The 24,669-nt window shown below is 40.3% G+C and overlaps 1 protein-coding gene across 7 annotated transcripts in view; it reads left to right on the top strand.

Moving 5' to 3' along the window:
* rapgef6 (Rap guanine nucleotide exchange factor (GEF) 6) overlaps positions 1-22,589 on the top strand; it is a 149,887-nt gene extending 127,298 nt beyond the window's left edge. For 5 of the 7 annotated variants that reach the window (XM_007572570.2, XM_016660942.1, XM_016660943.1 and 2 more), the window contains 14 exons: positions 1,646-1,886; positions 6,501-6,668; positions 6,809-7,024; positions 8,789-9,000; positions 9,988-10,111; positions 11,278-11,301; positions 13,144-13,364; positions 14,474-14,647; positions 14,730-14,876; positions 15,211-15,330; positions 16,861-17,116; positions 18,789-19,336; positions 20,165-20,494; positions 21,384-22,589. In XM_007572570.2, the coding sequence (XP_007572632.1) occupies positions 1,646-1,886; positions 6,501-6,668; positions 6,809-7,024; positions 8,789-9,000; positions 9,988-10,111; positions 11,278-11,301; positions 13,144-13,364; positions 14,474-14,647; positions 14,730-14,876; positions 15,211-15,330; positions 16,861-17,116; positions 18,789-19,336; positions 20,165-20,494; positions 21,384-21,406 (2,804 nt within the window). In that variant the 3' untranslated portion in view covers positions 21,407-22,589. Of the gene's footprint in view, positions 1-1,645; positions 1,887-6,500; positions 6,669-6,808; positions 7,025-8,788; positions 9,001-9,987; positions 10,112-11,277; positions 11,302-13,143; positions 13,365-14,473; positions 14,648-14,729; positions 14,877-15,210; positions 15,331-16,860; positions 17,117-18,788; positions 19,337-20,164; positions 20,495-21,337 lie in introns of all 7 variants that reach the window. The other 2 variants (XM_016660944.1, XM_016660946.1) reach the window with 2 other exon arrangements.
* The last annotated feature ends 2,080 nt before the right edge of the window (positions 22,590-24,669 follow it).

The raw sequence follows: 24,669 nt of genomic DNA, 5'->3' as shown, positions 1-24,669 counted from the left end.
TCATACCAAAAACTGGATGATAAAAATCTTCAGTTTGGTGTTTTGGTCTCAACTGACCTTTTTTTGGAGGACAGTTTTGTTTACATTCATTTTATTTGTTTTTTCTGCTTTTCAATTAAAATGTCTTCCAGTTCCAGTGTTAAATATTCATTAGTTTAAAGTTTATTGATCTCTTATAATGTGTTCTTTCTTTATTATTACCATTTTATTACTTGAAAATGGTCTCAAAACAACAATATTATCATTTATCACAATAAGTTCTGGGACAATTTGTCATCATGACACTCGATATTCTGATTCGAGTGTCAAAATAATCTTCAATGCTGCATAAACAAATTAAATAAAAGGAAGTCTAGAATAAAAGAGAAACACCATCTTTATCTGTTCTTGGAAAATAAACAGGAGAAACTAAAGGATCAATTTTACAGCTCCCTAAACAAGCAGGATGATCGATTATCTGCTTTTCTCCAACTGTATTGTTATTGGTTTTGCCTTTGGCAGCTTGTTTGTACTCATGTGCTGCTGCTGTAATGATGGTAATAAAGGTTTTGTCATCTGAACATTCAGACTCTGCAGCCATGTCTTTATCTGTCTCTCAGTAATGGACCTTAGCATCCTCAATAATACAAAACATTTCTATGATTTAAAACACACACTGGGGTGTAAGTATTTGGTAGCCATGCTAATAATTTCTAACAGTTAAGCTTTAGGTTTTGATTAACAGTATTACTGCTTTATTCCATTTTTACAAAAGTTAAAACCTCTTTATTTCAAATTAAGAGCTCTTGAATCTGACTTTTATGTTTTGCTGAAGTTTTAGCTAGTACTGTCACAATAACAAATTTTACTGGACAATGAATTGTCCCAGACGTTATTGCAATAAACGATAATATTGTTGTTGTGAAATAATTTTCAAGTAATACAATAGTAATGGCATAATAGTGCATTCTCAAAGATCAATAAACATTTAACACTGGACCTGGAAGACATTTTAAATAACCAAAATAAATAAACAAAACAACAAATAAAATGAATTATGAAGTTTCTGTTTTAATTTTCAGAGGATAAAAAGTTTCACCTTTTTAGCTGTAATGACAAGAAGTAAGTTTGGAAGAGAAAAGGTCACAGTACCAGCAGTAAGGCATGGTGGTGGTAGCATAATGCTGTGGGTCAAATCCACTGCCAGTGAAAAGAAAGAACTTCCCCTGAGTCAACCTGGATGTTACAACAAATAATCATCCCCAACACAACTATTATTTAAAAAAATCACAAGAAGAAAAATCAATAAAATCAATATTTTCAGTAATTAAATAAATCAAATTAAATAAATCAAATTACTGAACATGATATCTAACTTATTTAACATGGAATAAAGAAAAAAAAGACTTGAAATGGCTAGAAATGAGAATGCCTACTATTGATGCCAAAATGATGTAGATAAAATTGTCCTTAAAAAATAACAGTTGAGACCAAAACACCAAACTGAAGGTTTTTTATCCAGTTTAGACAGAAAGAGAGAAAAGAGACAGACTTGGGTTTAAGTTAAATCTACATATATAACACAACTTTGAGGATTTGCAAACACTTGTTGGAGCTTCATTGATTAATTTTCATGTCTAATTGCTCCTTTCTGCCGTCTCTGCAGACATCCCAGACCAGGTTATCCGCGTGTTCAAGGCAGACCAGCAGAGCTGCTACATCATCATCAGCAAGGACACGACGGCCAAGGACGTCGTCACACACACTGTCAACGAGTTCAGCCTCCCGGCGCCGCCGGACACCTACTCCCTGTGCGAGGTGTCCGTCAGCCCAGAGGGGGTCATCAAGCAGCGCCGGCTTCCCGACCAGCTCTCCAAACTGGCCGACCGGATTCAGCTGAACGGCAGGTGAGCAAGCAGCACCTTTAAGCTGCTGTTGGGGTTTGTTCCCCAAAGCCAGCATGGTTCTGCTGGACTGTGGAGCATTATCTTCATAAGCCAGAAATACACAAGTAAAGCTGCAGTATGAAATTTTTATAAAAAATGTTTTTTTTACCTAGAAATGACTCAAGCATGGAAGTAAAGCCATGTCCAAACTGTTGAAAACGTTACTTCAGAAGATGATCACCACTGCATTTCAATATGAGAAATAAATACTGTTGTTACTGATATTACAAAAGTTGCTATTTTAAAAAGTTGTCAAATATTTCTGCTTTATGGCAGATTAATTTAGAAGGAACTTAATGTTAATAGTAAATTAATGGATGATGCTGTAGATGTAAAATAAGTTCATATTTCTACCCACTCCTCTACTACTGTTCTTCTTTTGTTTGCTTCAGTTTTTAATTTATTTTCTTTGTGCGTCACTAGACTGTGATTGACAGCACTAAGACCCGCCTCCTGGCTCTGATTGGTTGTTTCTAGTTAAACTGGGAGCACTGGGAGAAAGTAGAGGAGTTGCATTGTTTTTCACAGGTTGTCTCTTAAGATATTGTAACAGTTTCAGCAAATATGTAATAAAAATGTTTTTTATTAAAGTTAGATTCTGCAGCTCTAATGGATGTGGAGTCAAATCGGTCTGAGGAAATGACTTAAATCTTAATCCATGGTGAAAAGAAGGAAGGAGCTGAGACCAAACCACAGACTTTCAGATTACAGACTGCAGCCTTTTGAAAGCTTTCATGAATAACCAAAAGCAGATGTATGACATAAAACATTAACAGTCAAGAGCTTTTTCTTCCTTTTTCTTGACAGATTATTTCTAGATTGGCTGAAATAGCAGAAGTTTAAACAGCCTGGTGTAATCTTACATTTAGAGGTCTCGTCTTGACCAAAGTATCATCCGTATCTTTCACACTGTGGATCCAGATTCACACGTCTGCATGAGATTAGCTGTGTTAGGAAGCAGATCATGTTCCTCTGCTATGGTACAGATTAAATCCTTCCTGAGGAGGGGCTCTCGCTCCTCTTCCTGAGGACACCGGGTGATTTATTTCATTCACTTAACATTTTTTTTGGCTGCACAACATGAATACAAACTACTCAGGACTCCATCTGTTGAACTGAAACACAATCTGTAAGAAATAAAACAAATGTAAGTCTTTGTTCTCTCAGGTTGACCTCACAACAGACACACTTATGTTCACTGTTTATTCTAACAAAAGAGGAAATACAATTCAATAAATAACCCTAAACAAACTACAAAACATTATCTCCCAATGAGCAGTTAGCCACAGTTATGAAATTAAACATCAGTAAAATTAATAAAACATCAATAATAAGTTAACAAAATACACAAAACATGGAAAGATTACTCATGAAACACCATGTATGTTTAAATTTTCTAAAATATGTTAAAATATGATGCTTGTAAAGACAGATCTGGTCCTGATGCAGTTACAGATGGCAACAGAACAAAGGGGAGGAGCTAGTTACTGGTTGCTATGGTAACCACCAACCATCAGCAAAACAGAAGTTAAAACCAATAAAAAACTTCTGCACTGAAAAACATGAATGTGACGGATACATAAACACATTTTTGCAAACTTTACATCCATAATATTAAAATAAAACATTTTCTTTTGTCATAATCACAAATTTAAACTCCTGTTTTTCAGTAAGTCAGACCTTTTTCAGCTCACTGAAAGTCAGATTTGTTCTTCTTCTTGCGTCCTTTTCATCTGGAACCCAGCAGAAAAATTGAAGTGGAGCAGCAGATGCTGCCTCCTCCATTACTTTTTCACAGTTTTCCCGTCTCTCCTCCCCCCTCCTGTCGTTAGGGTCCCTCGTCAGTCCCCTCCCAACAAGGCTAGCATGAATTTTTCATCCTCTGTCAGGGCGGTGGCCTCTGCAGGCAGCATGGCATGTATGGAATTATTCATACAGCCTCATGCAAACATCCCTAATACAATTAAGACTCTTCTTTTGTACAACTGAGCATATCTAAAGCTGTACATAAATTAAGAAAATACACATTACTTGCTTTTGAGAGAGCTTCAGTTTTACATATGAAGAATGGGGAGCATTTATGGTTAATACAGAGGCTTCGGTGGTGTTTGTTGATGGTTTTGTAGCGTCAGCAGTGTGTGCGTTCACAGCCATCAGCAGAAGAAGTTCCCGTTTAGCAGAAACGTTTGGGAGCGCTGTGTCTCTTCGTCTTTGTATCCGCTGTCCTCCAGACTCCAGCGCTCTGCTGCTGCTGATTGACAGCAGCTCAGGGAGTGGCAGGCTGAGCCAATAGCAGGCCTTCTGCACCCTGTCAGCCTACATAGAAATGAAGTGAGGATGGTATCCTCACACACACACACACACACACACACACACACACACACACACATACACTGAGTGTTTCCACTGGGTATTTCTCAAAGATTACGCTGATTCTGTTTATCTTTAATTTAGTCTCGTCTGCTGTCCTCATCCTTTCTTATCAAACCCTGCTCTCTTCTTTGTGTTTTCTTCATTGATCAAGTTCTTCTTTTTCTACACTTGGCCGAATATCTCCTCTACTTATCAGTTACATGGCATTAAATCAGCAAATTCACATCAATACCATAATCTTACATTGTAAATATTTGAAATAATCCAACCTATAATTTAACTACTTTTTTTTTTTTTGTCAGCTTATCAAGATTTTGAGGAACTTTTTATTAATAATTAACAAATTACCCAGTTGGTGAGACTAGTATTAGACTAGTTCCCACTAAGGGAAGTGAAAAACTGATAGAAAACGGCATCAAGGAGCAGCATGCTGGGTTTATAAATCTCCATGGCAACCGTCACCTGCCATCTAAAGGCCAAATAATGGAAATATATTCATCGTTACTGAGATTCAGCAAAACTAACCCTTGCCAACATTCTTTTCAAGATGAATACCGTATTTTCCGCACTATGAGGCACACCTAAAAACCTTCAATTTCCTCAAAAGCCGACAGTGCGCCTTATAATCCGGTCCTTATATATGGACCAATATTGAGCCACAACAGGTCTAGCAACTACGGTAAGCAGCCGCCGACTTCATTTTCGCCCGTAGAAGAAGAAGCGCGCGGTGCATGCTGGGACAGTTGTCAGAACGCTGGTTTGTTAATAAAGTTTGACTGACCTACCTACCCGTCTAGAATCAGGTCGTCTGCAGGTCATTTAGCACCACGTTCTCCATGAACATGCTGTGCATGAATGGAGAAGGGTGACCATCGTGCGGCCACGTCTCTCCTCGCCGACCGGAGTCGGACTGTTTTGTTGACATTCTTCATGTCAACAAAGTGGCTTTAGACGTTCATCCGTGGTGCTTCGACTAGAGTTACCAAGGGACCAGCCCCGATACATTTAAAGCCGGGGGAAGAGAGAGAGACAGAGACTGCAGCGGCAGCGTGTCGGTTGGTCTGTGTTACCCAGAAAGCAGTTGGGCATAATATCGCAACACCAACACCGTGAGTGAAACAACGGCTGGGCCAGCCTACTATATAAAGTACTCAGGGACCATTTCTTTATTATTACACATCCACATCTGAAGAGTACGGGACAAATCGCGTCCGGGGGCAACCCTAACTGTGGCGTCTATTCTGTGAGCCTTATAATGCGGTGCGCCTTATATATGAAAAAAGTTTTAAAATAGGCCATTCATTGAAGGTGCGCATTATAGTGCAGAAAATACTGCACTTAGAGAAACACCTTACTTATGCTCTGAAAAGTACAGTGGAGTATCTGTGATGCTGTGGGCTTCCTTCCCTGTTTGTAAGAAAACGCTGCTGCAGTAAAATCAGATGTTTTAAGGCTTTTCAAACACTTTAGTTTATGGCCACCAAGCTAAATGTTGCTCTGCTCTTTTTCTGTTGACCTTGTTTCACACCTTGTGTTTTATGAGAGAATTTAGCTCAGTCACAACGCAACCTGTTGCTCTGCCTTCCAGCTTCTCTGTCAGCATTATCGTGCAATTTAGTCTCCAGTCTGTGCCAACACTTTACTGCTGGAGAGAGCCCACTCCAGGCCTTGAATCCTCAGAGGGTCTGCGTTCCAGGATGCCTGCATTACGGCTCCATTAGAGGGAAAGTACGAAGGTTTACATTTATAAACACAGCAGCATATGGTGGAAGAGATGAGATGGTGAAGGCAGTAAATCAGGAGAGTCAAACTCACTTTCATTTGATCAAAAGTCTGAATGTTCTTAAAGGGCCGGTTGTGACACAATGTATTGATAAAACCCATTGAACTGTTGAAATATTAATAAACAGCAGTTCCTCCTGCATTTTATGATTGTTTTTGTGTTTTTTTGCAATCAAAACCACATATTTTGGGTGCTAATTTAGAAATACTTGTAAGGAATTTTTATGATATTTCCGTAAATGTATGATGTTAAAATTCAGTGAGAAAATATTCTTCTATGTACTTTAAGTCCCTAAAGAGACTCAAACGATTAAGCGTTATGCAGCTTGAGAAAGGGCAAAGAAAGACAGATTTGGGGAGTATTTTTCAGGTAAATAATCCTACCTCCTTGTGTTTCCGTATCATTGCTGTTTCCTACAGATATTACCTGAAGAACAACATGGAGACGGAGACGTTGTGTTCAGATGACGACGCTCAGGATCTCCTCAGAGAGAGTCAGATCTCCCTGCTGCAGCTCAGCACCATGGAGGTCGCCGCCCAGCTGTCGATGAGAGACTTTGAACTCTTCAGAAACATCGAGTCCACAGAGTAGGCACTTTGTGATTTATATACCTGTAATACTTATGTGACTGCCAAAAAAGAAAGAAATTTAAAGTGCCAAATGCATGGCAAAATGTAGAAATTGTTGGATCTCATGCATTGTTTTCTCTCCTTGTTCCTGTTGCTAGGTATGTGGAGGACTTGTTCAAGCTGGACTCGTCTGCTGGGTGTACAAACCTGAAACAGTTTGAGGAGGTGATAAACCAGGAGACCTTCTGGGTGGCTACTGAGATCCTGAAAGAGCCAAACACCCTGAAGAGGATGAAGACCATCAAGCACTTCATCAAGATCGCTCTGCACTGCAGAGAGTGCAAGAACTTCAACTCTATGTTCGCCATCATCAGGTGGGTTCAGTCTGTCTGCTCACCAGCCACAACAGTTGGGCCCAATGAGACCTGCTGGCTGGATAGGGATTGTTGTTTTAACTGGGAAACATCTGGTCCAGGGAAAAGACCACAACACTCTTCAGTGTGGAAGTTGTTATAGTGGGAAGAAGACTCAAAGTTAGATATTTTCAGTGTTTAAAAAGCAAGTCAGAGGAAACAAAGCAAGTGAAAGAAGCTGTTCAACAGTAAACTTTGCTGCTTTGGTTGTTTCATCCCCTGTTAAACAACCAACTGGCTTGTTTTCTGGGTATGAAAACCCAGAAAACATTTTTCCTATGGTGGGAACTAATTGACCCAAAGCTGACCTCAGTAGATAACAGGAAGGCTGAACGGAAGTTTACCAGCTTCACCAGGTAAACTTGATCATTTCTAATGGAAGATGCAATAATCTCCACCATCACACACACAGTGTGACGTCGCCTATTCTTCTACAATAAAACACCACAAAGTCAAGGCTAGAAATAAATACTATGAACACTGATACTGACAGAAATCTGAATCAGATCAAAGCTTCACAAATACCGGAAATAAGCCACAAAATCACTTTAAACTCCAGAGCAGCTTTCTGAAACGATCTTCTGGAGCAGTGTTAAAAAACACGACTAGAGGTTATATCAAAACATCTAAATTACTTAACTTTCTGATTACTGAATGTTTTAATAATGTGTCAGGAGAATCAGGATTACATCTCAGATTTATCTTTTAGGTGTTAAACTGTATCAGTAACGATCTGAGCTTGCAGCAGCTGAGCATAACGATCCTTTGTTCACAGCTGTGAGAAACGCGGAGCAGAGGAGTCTGACCTCCATGTCCCCTTACTCTGCTGCTCACAGCAGGATCTCCTGGTGCATATGGCTCTCTGATGCTTAACCTGCCCGGTGACAGGGGCACATCTGCCACTGTGTGCAAGAAACAGGAAACTCAACGTTCTCCTACCGACTCTGTCGCAGTCTGAAATATAAACCACACTGGATTTTACCTTAAGTTTCACTTTTCAATCCCACAGAATAAAATGCATTTGGATTGTAGGAATGTTTATCACATTAAATTAGATATCAAGCAAATATTTTCAGAATCTGTATTTCTGCTTATAAACACAGTGTTCAGATTTATCTTCCATAAAAACAAAGTATGGATCCAAACACATTAAGCCCCACACAGAACATGCTGACGTATTTTTGTGAATTAATTTCTTATAGGAAGGATCCCACAATTCAGATATAACCAAAAATGTTTAACTGGACCAATATCTAATAATTTAGTCGTATTTAAAATGTAGAAAGCACAAAAAAAAAACATCTTCTGAAGAAGAATATACCAGCAGGTTGTTTTGCATTACTGCAGCAGAATCATATTTTCTGCTTTGGATTCTTAGTGAACTGCTTTTTTAAAATCTTTTTATTGAGGTAGTTACAGTTCACAGTAATCCAGTTCCTGCTGTGTTTTTGTGATTGATAACTGACTGCCTGGGAGAAGTGACTCACTTTACTAAACATAAGAAAAATACAAAACACCCAAGATGAAATAAGTGTTGAAAAGTTTTTGTCGCTTCGTATATTTTGTCATACAAAACTCGAATTTATTAAAATGGACAGAATTTACAAAAGGTACAAAAACAGAGAGAATAAAGTAAGAGAAAGAAGAGCGCATACCGTCTTAGTCAGCACCTCACCGTTGCCTCATTTCCGCCCTGCCTGCTCCTCTCCCCTCTCTCCTGCACAGCGGGCTGAACTTGGCACCGGTGGCCCGGCTGCGAAGCTCCTGGGAGAAATTGCCCAGTAAGTATGAGAAGCTCTTTGAGGACCTGCAGGACGTCTTCGACCCGTCCAGGAACATGGCCAAGTACCGCAACGTGCTGAGCAGCCAAAGCATGCAGCCGCCCATCATCCCGCTGTTTCCTGTGGTCAAGAAGGACCTCACCTTCCTGCACGAAGGTAGGGAAACTTGGTGAAGTTTCTGTCTGGTTTAGCTGAACGCAGAAGTCTGTTGAAGGTTTCCATAATCTGTCACATTAAAAACACAAACTTTATCTTGTTTAACCAGATTTTAGGCGATAGGCCAACATAAAGTGATATATATTTATGATTGGGGAAAAAACCTGAAAAGTTTGTATCAACATTACCATAAAATTTGCACAGATTGGCTGGAGTTTGCAAAGCAGCCAATCCAGGAGCACCATTCGTTTTCCTTGGTGCTGATTGGCTGTAGGTATGAGCCAGAGTTTGGTAGTAACTAGTTACATTTACTTCAGAAACCTTTTAGAAAAAATAATTTTATTAGAGTAATTTCATTATGAAGTGTCTCTACTCTCACTTGAGTAACATTTCTGGATTTTCCACCCTCTGTGCAGAAGAGCCAGGACAGTTTCCTTTGAGTACATTGGTGCAAATATAAGGTTTATTTTGTGTTTATAATATTAAAACAGGACATTACACAGAGTTAGCTCCAGCTAAATAAACAAAACAAGGTTTAAAAGTGATTTTGCTCCATTACCGTCTCTTTGCAGCATAAAGTCAAACTTGGGCTCCAATGAACCTGTTTCTGTTTCCCCATCGTATATTTGTAAACTACCAGGTCAAAGTCAGGTTAGAAAACCTGAAACTGTCTGGCATTTTCTGATAAAACAGAAAGTTTCCTTAATTGTGAAAGTTTCAAAAATAAATACTGCCTTCCAAAAAAAATGTTAAAAACAGGAACCTTGATCTCCTGCAACAATGACCAGAGATTCTCTTTTCTTTTACGTTTCAAGAGTCTCAGAATATGAATGTTTCATAAAACGCTGACAGCTCACTGTGAGTTAAATTGGTTTGCTTGTGTGTGTGTGTGTGTGTGTGTGTGTGTGTGTGTGTGTGNGTGTGTGTGTGTGTGTGTGTGTGTGTGTGTGTGTGTGTGTGTGTGTGCGCTCGCCTGTTTCCTCCCAGGCAACGACTCCAACGTTGACGGCCTTGTGAACTTTGAGAAGCTGCGGATGATCGCGAAGGAGATCAGACATGTGGTGCGGATGACCTCGGCCAACATGGACCCCGCCCTCATGTTCAGACAGAGGTTAGTTACCATTTATTCATCTGTTACTTCTTTTTATTCTGCTTCAGTGTTGTTGTTGGGGCCAGTTTTCAGATCTTAAGAGCGATTTTGGTGAGTCAGATTTTATTCAATCTGTTAACTTACAGAAATAATTAGCCAAACTGCAGATTTTACTGAAAATCTAGAGATTCCTGCAAAGCTGCTTTATGTAACTTTTACAAATAAGATGTTTTTACATAATCTGTGAAAAGATCCTTTTTCACTGATTATGTACTACTATTGCTGTCTGAAGAAATGCACCAAAAACAACCAATTACAGCAAGGGGGCGGGTCTTAGTGCTGTCAATCAGCCTCATTTACGGATTGCCAAATATGCTAATAATCGAGAAACAACTCATCGTTACAGAAAAACTGTTTATCATAGAGCAAGGGATGGAAGGAGAGGATTGATTGACAGCGCTAAGACCCGCCTCCTAGCACGGCTAGTTAGCACTTAGATGAATAATAGGAGCTCAGTTTTTCCAGACTCATATCCCGTCACAACATAGTGAAAAAGTTACATCCTGCAGCTTTCAGCTTGTTTATCTTTAAACCGGCTCTTCCTCCTGTTTACCATCAGATTGGAGGAAAAATCCTCAGAGTGTTGAAATGTGAAGGTAGATGTTAGTTTAAAAAACAAAAACATGTTGGCAAAAAGGGAAGCACGGCTACCATACATCCTCCAGCCAACCTGGATCCCTCAGCTGTGGGATCAGGCCACGCTCAGCGTCTCGTCCAATCAATTCCCTTCGCTTCCTTCCCTGGTCATGTTTGGGTTGCAGTTGTTAATCTGCAATGCAGTTTGGAAGTGGAGGTGGAATTGATGACAGCTGCTGCGTGTAGCTGGAATCACTCAGTTTGTCTGTCACAGTCTGTCACTGCCACGGTGCATGACTGCCCCCTGCAGGCACCCCCATCTTACTACACCTTCAGGAAGTCCTGTCAATAAATTCTGTAAATTAAAACATTAAAACTCACTTTTTGGGCTGATAAGGGGAGAATGTCCCACATGTGGTCATTTCCGGTCATTTCCTGTTTGTTTGTGGTGGCATGAAGTCTACATGAGTCTCGTCTCCTCCTCCACTCCTCCCCAAGTCGTTAAACTTGTCTTTAAGTCACGCCTCAATCTTCACGCCTCTTGCTTGCAGGAAGAAGAGGTGGAAGAGTTTAGGGTAAGTCATGGCCCGGTTTCCAGTTTTTAACCCAGTTCCAGTCTGGACCGGCTGAAATTTTGTCCACCCTGCATAAAACTCTGCATGTGTCCCTTTTTCTGTGTGTCTGTGTGATTAACCTCCCATTTGCATTGGCAGTGCTCATCCACATGAATCCATTGAACACCCATTGATTATCTGCCATGTTCATAAGAAGTCAGATAGTAGCTTGTAAAGATGTTATGATCCATAACTGGCTGCATTTTCTAATGCAGCCATATCTTCCTCACATTATTGCAAACCCTGAAATGTGTCGTTTGTTGACGATGTCAGACATTAGGTCAGTATTTTATTCTGAAAATCTTTTCCTGAAGTTTGACCTTACAGGCGTATTCAAAGTTCTTGTTCACATTTTTCACATATTAGCCATAAAATTCATTGTATTTTATTTGAATTTAATTGGCTAGACATAAAATAAAATCTGCAAATATGGTTTATACATTTATTTTCATAAATTTCTCTTGTCCTCCAAACTTCTTGTTTTAAAATGAACTACAAATTGATGTTCACTGATGTTTTCCATCCAGTCTGACTGAGATTTTGTCATTTCTACAAAAAAAATGAACAAAATGTTTAATCTCTAGACATCAAAACTTCTACAGAGGTTCCCCAGAAGATGTGCTGCTGGAATTAAACTCATATCAGTAATTATTGATAAGTTTTTTGTTTTGAATATCTGAAATAATGCCAGTCTGGTGGCTTGACCTTTCCTCTGTTACCCAGAGTTTTCTCTACACACCATTTTTTATTTTTAAGCTGTTATAAGGAACAGTGGGGAAACCTGAAACTGCTGCTGCGCAAGTTACTCAACAGACTGTTGCTAGGTAACCAAAGAGTGACTCAACAGACTGTTGCTAGGTAACCAAAGAGTGACTCAACAGACTGTTGCTAGGTATCCAAAAGTTACTCAACAAGTTGTTGCTAGGTAACCAAAGAGTGACTCAACAGACTGTTGCTAGGTAACCAAAGAGTGACTGAACAGACTGTTGCTAGGTAACCAAAAGTTACTCAACAGACTGTTGCTAGGTAACCAAAAGTTACTCAACAAGTTGTTGCTAGGTAACCAAAGAGTGAGTGAGTTGCTAGTTGCTTATTGAATATTTGATCAAGCGTGTTATCTACTGATATTGATCGATATGTTTACTGATTTATTGTCCAGAATTAGGTTTAATACAAATATGTGGCACAAGTTTTAGACTTTATTTGTGAATAAGTAATTTTCTATCTTATTCACAATTTGAAGTTGTTTTGCCTAAAATGAAACTCATTAGATAGAAACTCCTAGTTTGGAAAATGTGGAAAATACTCCAAAAATCTTGATGTTTCTCATCTCCACATCAGCAAATGAGTCACCAAACCAGTTCCTCTGCCAGCTGTTGGTAAAAATGGAAAATAAAATTAACAGTTTCAGCATTTGCAAATACTATTTGACTCTGGTTTGTGTTTGCATCTCCACATCTGCATCTCCACGTTGAGTATTCTGCATCCTGTGTTTCCTAACCCTTTTTGCCTCCATCGGACAGAATGTCCCGCTGTTCTGCACTGTCAGCATGGCCCATAAGGGGGCGCTGCCTCTCTCCCCGGTTGCATGGTCCCGTTTTAAAATGCTGTGCTGCAAAACAGATTTTCAGATTTTACCGAAGTGTTTTTCTGTTTACTCAGAGTGATTTTATGATTTTGCCTCTTTCTTTTCTGCCTCTCTTTTTCTTCACTTCCTTTATCCTCTGAATCCTCTCCAATCTAAATCTGTTTCCATTCATTTTCTTTCCTCTCCATCTCCAATGTCTCTTCCTCCTCTGTCAGGTCTCTGAGTCAAGGCAGCACCAACTCCAACATCCTGGACGTTCAGGGTGGAGCCCATAAGAAGCGCGTGCGCCGCAGCTCCCTCCTGAACGCTAAGAAGCTTTACGAAGACGCCCAGATGGCCAGGAAGGTGAAGCAGTACCTGTCCAACCTGACGGTGGAGACGGATGAGGACAAACACCAAATCATGTCCCTGCAGTGTGAGCCGTCTTACAACACATGTGAGTTAATCAGGAGTCAGACTGAATGTGTTTTAAACACATGTGAGTTAATCAGGAGTCAGACTGAATGTGTTTTAAACTAAAAGTTTCTGCATTACTAGTATAAACTATGGAGGACCAAACCTGACATAATTAGCAATAATTAATTTTTAATTCACTAAAAATTAATGAATTAATAATTAATTTATTATTTATGGCTAACTAATATAAAAGAATAAAATTAATTGTAAAAAAATATTTTAATTAAAAATAAATTAATTATTTTAATTGATTTTAAATAATGTATTTTATATGCACTGTGGTTAAAAATATATTTTTTGTTTTTTACTTTTCCTTATACAAACATTTTTTTCAGAACATACACATTTATGTTTTTCTTAAACATGTTTTGTTCACTTTCTCTATTTTAGAGATGCATGTATAAGGAAAAGACAAAAAATATGTCTGCTTTTATTTTTTGTTTCTAATTCTAGTCTGAAGTTTTGCATTTCGTCTCAGTAAACAGAAACTTAAAGAAAAAAAGTTGTTTGTATCTCAAGATGAATTAGTGACCCTGAAACTCAACTGTTTCCCTGAAAATTAAATATATTTTGATTGACCGTTGCTTGGTTTTGTAATATTCGCTCACGCTGCCCCCTAGCAGGTTTCCTCAACAATGACATGACAACACAGTCTGCATTTAATGATGCAGCTGGTAAATCTGTTTAAAAGTGTAGCTCTAAACCAGATAAACATGAATATGTTTTTATTTACCACAGTTCAAGTTTCTGAATTATTTCTGAATTACTGACTGTTGATAAAGAAATGTTGGTTTGTGTCACATCATATAAAAACCCCAGAGAAACAGGAAGTTATGGATTAAAAATAAAGAGTTTGTAGACACTCATATGAAAATAATAACATACATGTGGAAAATATCTTGTTATAAGTGAAATAATCTGTCAATGGAACTAGAACCTTTTCACCAATATTAAGGAATCATTCGTTTATAATTAACGAAGCTCCTGTATCTTTCTGGAAGGTTAATTGTAAGTTTTGCTCTAGAAACTGGTTGCAGTTTGTGGCAGAGTTTGTAAATGTACATTTCTATTAACTGTCTTTGTTTTCAGTGGGTAAAAACCTGAGCGAGAGGCGGGCGAACAAGTCGGACATGTCTCCGGTGTCCCTCAGGGCGACGTTACCCTCAGGGAAAACTCAGAACAGGGTGTCACAAGTCCTGCAGGTCCAGGTGCCTCTGAACCCTCTGAGGAAGAAGAGCACCGCCAAGGACAACAGCGCCTCCAGTGAGTTTCCTCCGCTACACTTTACCGGTTCTTCTTGCTTCACACAGTTTGTCTTCATGATCTTATTTTTTCTTTCTGTTAGACTCAAATTCTCCGCAGGTGGTGAAGAAACCTTCAGCGAACTCGTCGGATGAGTGGAGCGCCAAGAGGCCGTGTGATGACACCGTTTCCACCGTGTCGTCGCTCCACTCCAGCCCCACAGTGTCGCCTCAGGGCTCGCCACGCAAAGGTACGCAACACACATTCATTCCTCCAGTGACTCTGGAAGACACTTCATTTAAACACTGACAGGACAAACATGAACACGAAGGAGTCTTCATGAATATATACGTCTGTTGTCATGAAGTATTTGGTAAATAATGACACTTTTATTGCAAAGTAGATACTTTTAATTGGTTTTAATTAAATGTTGCATGTCATGACAACAGTTGTAGATATTTATGAAGACTCCTTCATGTTCATATCAGGTGTTATTTACAGTATCACACTGCAAAAACTCAAAATCTTACCAAGTATTTTTGGTTCAGGATTTTTTTCACGTTCTCTTTCATTTCTTCTGCCAGTGGGCGGCGCCGCAAAATCGCAGAACTCAAGCCAGATGAACTTATCGGGATCCTCGTCGTCGCTGACCAGCGACGCCAGTACAAAGACGGGCACCATCAGTCTGCGCAGCTACGGCATAGGTGGGGCCCTTCTCCACAAGAGGATCCTGCAGATGACCAGTCAGCATAGCCGAGAGAGCAGCAGGAACAGAGAGGGACAGGCTGAGGACGAGGCAGAGGCAGGTCAGGAAGAACCGAGGAGAGGAAGATCCAGGCAGCAGAGGAAACCGGAGGCAGAGGCAGGGCAGGCGTTACCCAGGAGATCAGGAACCCCAGAGACGCAGAGGGAGAACCCCTCGGCTCACTGCGGGTCTCCTCCTCCTCCCCACGCTGGTGTCAGGACACCCATCAGGGCCAGACTGCTGTCTCCTTTCAGGGTGCTGAGAGAGAGGAGTCAGTCCAGAGAGAGGCCGCTGCCAAAGAGCGAGGAAGCTTCTGGAGAGACTTTGTCCTCCTCGGCTCAGCAGGAGGCTGAAGGACAGACAGAGCAGAGAGTCAGGAGATCGGTCAGCCCCAACCCGTTCCTCTGGCTGTGCCGAGACCGACACAGCAGGAGGAAAACCATCTGAGACGTCCGAGACAGACAGCGCCAGGAGATTAGAGTTACAGGACGCCTCCCTCCAAAAGTTTCCAAAAGAAATGATGTAGCAGACAGAATGAGAGATTCAGTAACGAGGCAGAAACAATTCCACACTGCAAAAACACAAAATCTCATCAAGTATTTCTGTCTAGTTTTTAGCACAAATATCTTAATACACTTGAAATAAAACCAAACTAACTTACAAGTAACTTTTCAGCAAGAAATAAAAGCTTGTTTTAAGTTCCATTGGCAAATGATTTTATTGGTAACATGGAAACATGTTGTAAGTGAAATAACCTGCCAATGGAAGTAGAATTTGGTTGCTAGGTAACGGGCTGGGCTGGGCTGGAGTTGCTAGGTAACGGACTGGGCTTGGCGGGGGTTGCTAGGTAACGGACTGGGTTTGGCGGGGGGGGTTGCTAGGTAACGGCACAGTTCTCTTTGTGGAATAATCTGCCAGTGGAACTAGAACTTTTTCACCAATATTAAGGAAAAATTGACTTAAAACAGTCATATTTCTTGCTGAAAAGTTGCTTGTCTGTTAGTTTTGTCTTAAGTTCACTGAGATATTTTCTCTAGAAAGTAGACCATGAGTATTTGGTAATATTTTGTGTGGTTCATTCACTGATCAGAAAAGATTGTATTTGAGTTTTTCGATGTGGCTGATCTCCAGCCGGTTTGTCGTTTCTTCTTCAGTTAATGTTGAAGCATTAATCCTGCCGTGAACAGAAAAACATTCACCACTAAACAGACTTTTAGAAACAAACTTTGACAAAACGAGATTTGTCTCAGGTTTGTATGTGACGATCAATTTGTTCATTTATGTGTGCTACTGAGTTCTGCAGGTTCTTGTGATAAAAAGTTCAAACTCTGAGTTCAAACTTGTTTCACAATCATTTAAATGACACAGTTAGTGTTAAGTGGGTTAATGGAGGTTTGGTCGAACTGCAGGTAGCTACAGAACCAACATCATATTCTCGGTTGTTGATTCTCCTCCCAGTCGTTTCATCCTGAATGTCCTCCGTCTTCAGGTTGTCCCCTCCTCCCTTCTGCCAAATCGGACAACCTGTCGGACTCCAGTCACAGCGAGATCTCGTCCCGCTCCAGTATCTGCTCCGTGGACTCGGCGCAGGCCTCCGGACCGGACGACCGCTGTAACCGGGCCGGTTCCGGTACCGCTGCCACCGTTGCTGCTAATGCTACGGCCGCGACGGCTGCTGTGGTCGCTGAGGGCACAGCGGCATTAAATGCACACTTAACTGCTGATTACAGCCAGCCCAGCACAAGGTAATTGGCTCCAGTTCAGTTCGTTTTATCTAATCTGTCTGCTTAATTATCTGAGGGCGGAAGCAGCGCTCGTTAAGCGGAAGCCATAATGAGATGAACGGGATTTAGATTTTAGAGGAATCCCGTCAGGGTTTAGACCTCATCCAGAAAACACGACATTTAATAGAATAATGGATTTTTACATTGTGATAAACCTTTTAATAATCTAATACAGGGCTGTGTTTTACATCCTTTGGACCTTTTGACATTTTTCCTTATTACAGCAGAAAGTTTGGTGAAGGACTTTGCATAAAGTAGCTAACATGAAACTATCATTCATGTTAGTTTGTAAGTTTGCTCTCTTTTGTTTTTACAAAATATATTAAAGCCTCTTTGAACAACAATAATCACATTTTTTCCCCTGTATTTTTTTATTATGTTTTTTTTTACATCTGGGCTTTGACTGGACCATTCTAACATTGGTGTTTTTTTATTGCGACCGCAGCATTGTAGCTCTTTCTGTATATTTAAGGTTGTTAATCTGGTTGCCAGGTTTTCTTCCACAATGGCCTTGTATTTACCACCAACTAATCTTTGTCCTTATTCAAGATGAACATTCCCTTAGCATGACCCCCCACCACCGTGCCGTTGGCAGCGCAGGGTTAGCTTGTAGCCACAGATACTTGCCGTTTTCTCTCCAGCCCAATAAGGGGCTCAGGAAAGAAGAAATGATCTGTTGCTCATCTTTTATTAGGGATATCATAGAAAGCCAGGCTGAATTTTACTGGTTATTCAAATAAAATTGCAATAAAAAACACTGACGTTAGCAGATATAACTTCTAAAAAATGGAGAAAAGATCAATGGATGTGAATACCGTCTGCTGTTTTAGATTTTAACTAAGCTTAACTTTTTGACTCCTTCTCTATTCACCTCAAACTTTTGCACAAAACATCCACCTATTGACCATCTGCTGCTTTTCGCCTGTTTCCTTCCCCCAGCTGCTTCCATTTACACCCATCCTCATTAAAAACTCCAAGAACTGGAAGTCATAAAAAATAACACCTGTTTATTAGCATCCCCGTGTTTTACTGCTCTCCTCTCTATCCAGGACAGAGTGTCGGCTTTTTAATCTGGCTGAGTAAACAACAACGCTTCTTTATTATCTGCCCATAATCAGGCCTATCTGCCTCATAAAGACAAAGCTGAAATATCTTCCTCTCTGATATTATATTACCTTGGCAGCCTTGCTTTGTAGCATCGGCCTGTTTTATGAAATACGGCTCGGTTTCATTGACTGTCTGGTTTGTCCTGTGAAATACAGTCAGTGAATCAAACAGCCGGATCACTGAGAGGAACCTTTTCCCTACGTCGTTTATCATGGAGGACAGATTTCTGTTTGGTCTCTTTAGTAAATTATGTTTTATCCTTCAGCCATTTCTGCCTTTATTGCCTTTGCAAACAGAGGCTGATGTTCGTCTTTCATCAGCTGGTAACCAGAACTCCCAGTTTCATCAAATTAATTTAAATGAGTCATTTAAATGTAATTTTTGAGATTAGCAGAAAAACGATTAGCTTTTTTCAATCTTTGTAAATGTGGAATATTGTCTGTGACGTTGTTATCCAGGTATTAAAAGTGTATTGTGACATGAAACACAGAAAGTGAAACATTTCATCTCTCCTCCTGTCTATCAGCTCTTCAGTCGTGGCTCGAGGAGGACATGCAGCGCGACCTTTCACCTCCTCCCTCTCCACGGAGGAGCTGACCCCGGACCACGCCTCCTTGTCCCTGGACTCGGTGGTGGACAGTGGCCGCGGCAGCTGGACTTCCTGTTCCTCCAACTCTCACGAATCCTTCCAAATCCTCCCCGCCTCGTCCTGCCGGCCCTGGGACCACGGCATCCACGGCCACCCGCTCTCCCTCCCCCACACGCACCTGAGCGGCTTCAAACTCCCGCTGCTGGGCCGGACGATGGCCGAGGCGGACGCCGCCGGGCCCTCGTGGGCCGGCGACGCCGCCGCCGGCCGCCTCACCAGAGACTCCAGCTCAGATCTGAGTGTTGCGGCGCGGGAGAGCCGGACGTCGTCGGGCTCCTTGTCGGATAACTACGAGGGGAATTACGGAACGATAAAGCGGCGAAACGCCTCGGAGCTTCCTTCCTCGCCAGCCAACGAGGAAGGAGGGCAAAGCGCAGACGCCTCGTACAAAACGGTGACGTCGAGCACAGAGAAGGGCCTGATAGGTGAGGGATCAGGATGAACGCAGCCGAGCAGCGCTCACGCTCACCTCCTGTCCTGCATGCGTGTCCGTCTGTCCAGGAGGAAAATCAAAACGAGCAGAAAAGATTCATTTATATAAGAAAATTAAATATATGTATTAGCCAGTAGGCTGATTTGATTATTTTTTATTAAATCTACAAACACACCATCACCCGTTTCAGCTTAGGGATTTTTTTATGCACTGCTGTCATCCATCTTATTAGTTTTATGTTTTTCTATTAAAGGGCAGTATTATTTTTCTGAGTTTTTCATCATGTTAAAATGTTTTTACTTCATCAAAAACAAACCTGGAGTGTTGCTTTGACTCTTTCATGAACGTTTGAGAAATCCTTTAGTCTCCATGACAACCAGTCAGCTGTTCAAAACGCCTGGGTGGACTTAGCCCCGCCTTCGAGGCAAAGCTCCTCCTCAGAGCTGCAGTTTCCAAACTCCTGGGCACTCAGCTCCTTCAGACTAGCCAGCAGCAATTAGCAAACGTTAACAGAGGAGCCGTGTTGTGACGACTTCCTGAAGGCGAGTCTCACAAAGACCAGGAGTTTTTAAAGAGACAGAGGCCTGATTTTAATTTCAGAAATATCATATTTGATACATGTAGCATTTTTATAACTACAGTTGGCGCAGTTACTCGATTGCGCTGGGAAACATAATACTGCCCTTTAATTTCCCGTGTTTTGCATGTTGTGTTCATGAAGTTTATTTAATTTTTCCATTTTTTCCCCCTTTTGTTTTCTGTACATCACATCCTTCTTTTCCTCCATCCTCCCATTATTTCCACCCTCACATCCATCCAGTGTACTGTGTCACGTCCCCCACTAAGGATGAGCGTTACCGAGCTCCCCCTCCCACCCCTCCAGGCTACCAGGGTCTGGCTCTGGGCGACCTCGGGGTCGCAGACGGAGTAGGCGGCGGGCCGGGGTCTCCCGCCCCCCGACCTCCTCACCTCAGACCTCCAGACTACAGCGTGGCCCTGCAGAGGAGCAAGCTCCTGCAGAGCCCCGGTGCGGCCAGCGGGCTGGCCGAGGCGCGGAGGCTTCACCTCCGAACGGCCAGCCCCATTCAGGGCCAGTCCAGACCGCCCAGCCTCGTCCCCCCAGCACAGGACCTGGCTGACAGCGAAGACGGTACGGCACAACCAGGACACCATCAGCTATTATTCTTCCATTTTATTCAGTTGTGGAAGCAACAACTGAGAACCAGCTCAATTCTCTAAATGTAAAAATGAAATATATTAAAATGTCAGACGCTGTTACATTACTGTCTAATTCAATAAGTGATAATATTGTTGATTTGAAACCATTTGCAAGTGATACATTAATAATTAATGCAGTTTTGTCAGGAACACTTCATCACCAAAAACAATAAATAAACATGAAATTAAAACCATACTCAACTGAAACTGTGAATAAAAGAGACACAAATCCTGTTATCACTGGAAATAAATTCAGTTGAGCCCAAAAGAAACTGGAAATCAGACACTTTTCTTCTAATACAGCAGAATTTACTGCTGCGAATTTGGACCATTGTAGAGGAAAAAAGTAGTAAGAAAATTACAAGGAAATTTGCTAGAAAAAAATAAACATTTTAGACTAATATCAAACAATTTCTACAAAAAAATTCTGATTTTCAAATGAAAATGTTTCTAGAATATTTCTGAGAGAAACTTTCTGAGTTTTTGGTGGAAATTTACTCCTTTTTTCGACCGACAGTGGCGCCGTCACACAGTCGTAAAAATCCTTTCCAACATTAAAAATAAAAACAATACTTAAAATATGAAAAATGCAGAAAACACAAACATCAGACAATACGTCGTATCGGATAAACAGATATCGGCCCACTTTGCTTTTAGGTGGGTTTTCTTGGCCCACATGTCGAAACATTCGTGTTTATCCAAACTAATTCCTGTATTTTTCACTGCCTGCTGAATAGTTGATGGTTTTGTTTGTTTGTTTGCTTCTTTGTTTCAGAGTTGCACTAAAAAAGTGAAATGTTGTCCCATCTCCTCTGTTCCAGATGAACAGGTGTCGGCGGTGTGAACTCATCAGCCGGGGGTCATCGTGTGACCTCTGACCGCTGGACTTTTATGGACCCGTTTCACAAATCAGAGATTTTAGAGACTTTTTTTAAAAAGAGAACTTGTGAACAAAGCTGGAAGAGGCGATCGCATCGCAGGAGACAGACTTTTAGAAGAACAGAGACGATATTTATGCCCCGCTGGAAAAGCGGACCGACGTACCTCCATTCGCTCTCCAGGCTCACTCATCTGCACGTTTTGTCGTCTTTGCTTTAACTTGACGTTTTGCTTTAATCGGCTGGATTTCTGAGCTTGCAAATGTGAACTCCTTGGTTTCATTCTTTTTAACTTGAATGTAAATTATGAAGATCCACAGCTCTCAAAACAGATGATGCTGAGAGTTTTAAGTGTTTTAAGATTTTTTTTCTTTTGCGTTCCCTCACAATGAATTAGCAAAACCACTCTGGTCTGTTTTACAGTCACAAATGTCACAAATTTAAAATTGCACATTTAAAGAAAACGTGTTTATACTTTCTTAACTATTTGGTGCATAAATCTGATTTATTATCGATTTATTAACTGCATGTTTACATTTGTTTGTATCTGAGATGTGGCTGCACATGGAAACAACCCTTTGTTAACATTTCAGACGACAAACACAAAAAAATCAATCAAACCTGTCAGGTGTCTTTAAAATAACTAAATAGTTTATATCTTAGAAGGAATGAAAAGAGAGCTTTTGTATTTTACTCGTCTGTTTGTGGAGCATTTCTATCCTAAAAAAAGATACAAACTTCAGATATTTCAAAAACGAGATACTAACGAGCAGAAAACAGCAGAAAGACTTTCAGTATTCGGTTATGAAGAATAGTAAATTATTGAGGGAACGCAAAAGGGAAAAAAAATCCAGTTTTCTAATCGTTAAACCTAAAAAGCACTGATGAATATTTTCAAAAGGTGGAAAAAGAGAAAATCTCCAGGAATCCCTCGTGTCTGCGTAGCACGTCCCGTCCTGAAACTTTGCGTCACTTCGCCTCGTTGTGTCGCTGCTTCCTGCTCGTTCTGTAAAACCTGGATTAAACTCGGTTTTAATGAGCTGAAGAACAAATGCCTCGCTGCCTCCTGCAGAGTAAAAAACCTTCGATTTACTGCAGGCGCTGTAAAAAAACAATAAATTAACACACACACACACACCAAAACCAACAGGACAGTGTTTACGTGGCGGCGTCTGTGTTTTGTTTGCAGTGTTTACTGGTTGTCTGCGAGTTACGAGCTGCAGAAGGTTCAGTTGTAAATTTGTTTATAATGCAGCATTATTTTTTGCTGACGCAGCATTTTTTTGTAGCTCTTCTCACTCAGACGAGGTGCAACAAAGACGGTCTGCCTGGCTTACATCTCCCAAAATACTTGTTTTGTAAAATATTTAAAGAAAACGCTTGAAGATCTGTTTTGAAAGCAGAAGCAGATTTGTACAGAAATGATTTTTTTAGTTTTTAACTGGAATCTCTTTTTCTCCCTCCGTCTCTGTTCTGTTTGCTTCCTGTAATTTGTTTTTGCCACACAAAGACTTGAAATGATCACTGCTAATATATGTAAGTATATATAGATACTCACAGCAGATATATAAATTTGTACATATATATTTTTGCTGTTCCTTTGCCATAATTTAATGTAAACTGAGTCTGTATAAATGTGCAGAGAGGATATTTTTGAATATTTTTGTTGAAAGCTAAAGGAATTAGTTTTGGTTCTTGTCCTTTTTTTGACGTGTTCTCCCGTTTTGATGCTTCGTTTGCTGCAACTTTGGATCTTTGAGTGTAATTGCTGCTGAGTTTTGGGAGGATGTAGCAGAGCGTGTGTGTGCGCGTGTGTGTGCGCGTGTGTGTGNGAGTTTTGGGAGGATGTAGCAGAGCGTGTGTGTGTGTGTGTGTGTGTGTGTGTGTGTGTGTGTGTGTGTGTGTGTGTTGGGATCAGAACAGGTCTTCTTTTTTATTTCCTCGCTGCTCTCACGTTTCCAACACAACACTTGTGTAGTTGCAGTTCTGCTTTGAAGGCTCCTGCCTTCTTGGACGAAGAGAGTTCATGCAAACTCCTGAAAGGAGCTTTTTGTTGAACTGAAGAGAAAAATCCTGGTTCTAATTCCACATTCAGCTAAACATAAAACTTTCTACCTGCCTGCTCTCTCTGCTTGCCTGGAAGCTTTTATTTTTGCCTTCACCTCTTGGTATTTTGTCTTTAATGTCACTTTGACGTTTTGCACAACTCCTTTACTTGTATTCTTAAACTGAAATCAGTGTTACAGAAATTACAGAATTTGTGCAAAGTTTTTCAGATTTCTGTTGAAAGACAGAAATAATTAAAACAGTCGTTGTTAAAGTATTGATAATATTCTAAAATAAAACAATAAATAAGTGAACTAGCTTTGCAAAAACATGTGAATCTTTACGTCTTGATTTCCAAAGAGCCGCCAAATTTTCCAAATCCAGCTTGTTGCACTACAGATAGGATTAAAGTTCAAACGAATAAATAAAGCAACTCTGATCTTCTTATACCTGCACTGCAAAAACACAAAATCTTACCAGGTATTTTACTCTAGTTTCTAGTACAAATATCGCAAAGGACTTGAAATAAGACAAAGCTAACTTACAAGTATCTTCAGCTTGTAAGTTAGTTTCAGCAAAATATAAGAGCTTGTTTTAAATCAAAAAATACTTAATATTGATTAAAATGTTCTAGTTGCATTAGCAGATAAATTCATTAATAACTGACATTTTTCCCATATCATAAGTGAAATAATATGGAGGAATAATTGACTCAAAATAATAATATATCTTGCTGAAAGGTTACTTTTGAGTTAGTTTTTCTTAAAATATTTGCACTAAAAGAACAGACTAAAATTACTTGATAAGATGTAGTGTTTTTGCAGTGTGTTTTTTGATTGAAGCCCTGCTCTCTCTCGCTCTCCTGCAGCCAGGAGGATCTGCAGTGAGTTCCTTTTAAGAAGCTCCATGCTGATGCTGCCTTTAAGCTTCATTCATTCAGCAGTGGTCTACATTTTGAACAGCTTAAGCTTCTTCAAGTTTAAATCGATCAAACATTTTCTCTTTGTGTCTGGAGTTTTATTGAATCTTTGAGCTGAAAAATTTATTTCTTGATTTTTTTTACTTCAGTAAAATTGCAACAAAAAAAAACAAAAGAAAAGTTTTACATTTCTGTTTTTCCCCTTTTTTCATTTTAATCCACACATTCTTAGAACTCAAAAATGCTAATTAGTGTTTGTTTTAT

The sequence above is a fragment of the Poecilia formosa genome, unplaced genomic scaffold (assembly GCF_000485575.1).
Source record: "Poecilia formosa unplaced genomic scaffold, Poecilia_formosa-5.1.2 Scaffold304, whole genome shotgun sequence".
Lineage (NCBI taxonomy): Eukaryota > Metazoa > Chordata > Actinopteri > Cyprinodontiformes > Poeciliidae > Poecilia > Poecilia formosa.
This window is presented reverse-complemented; position numbering and strand designations above follow the sequence as displayed.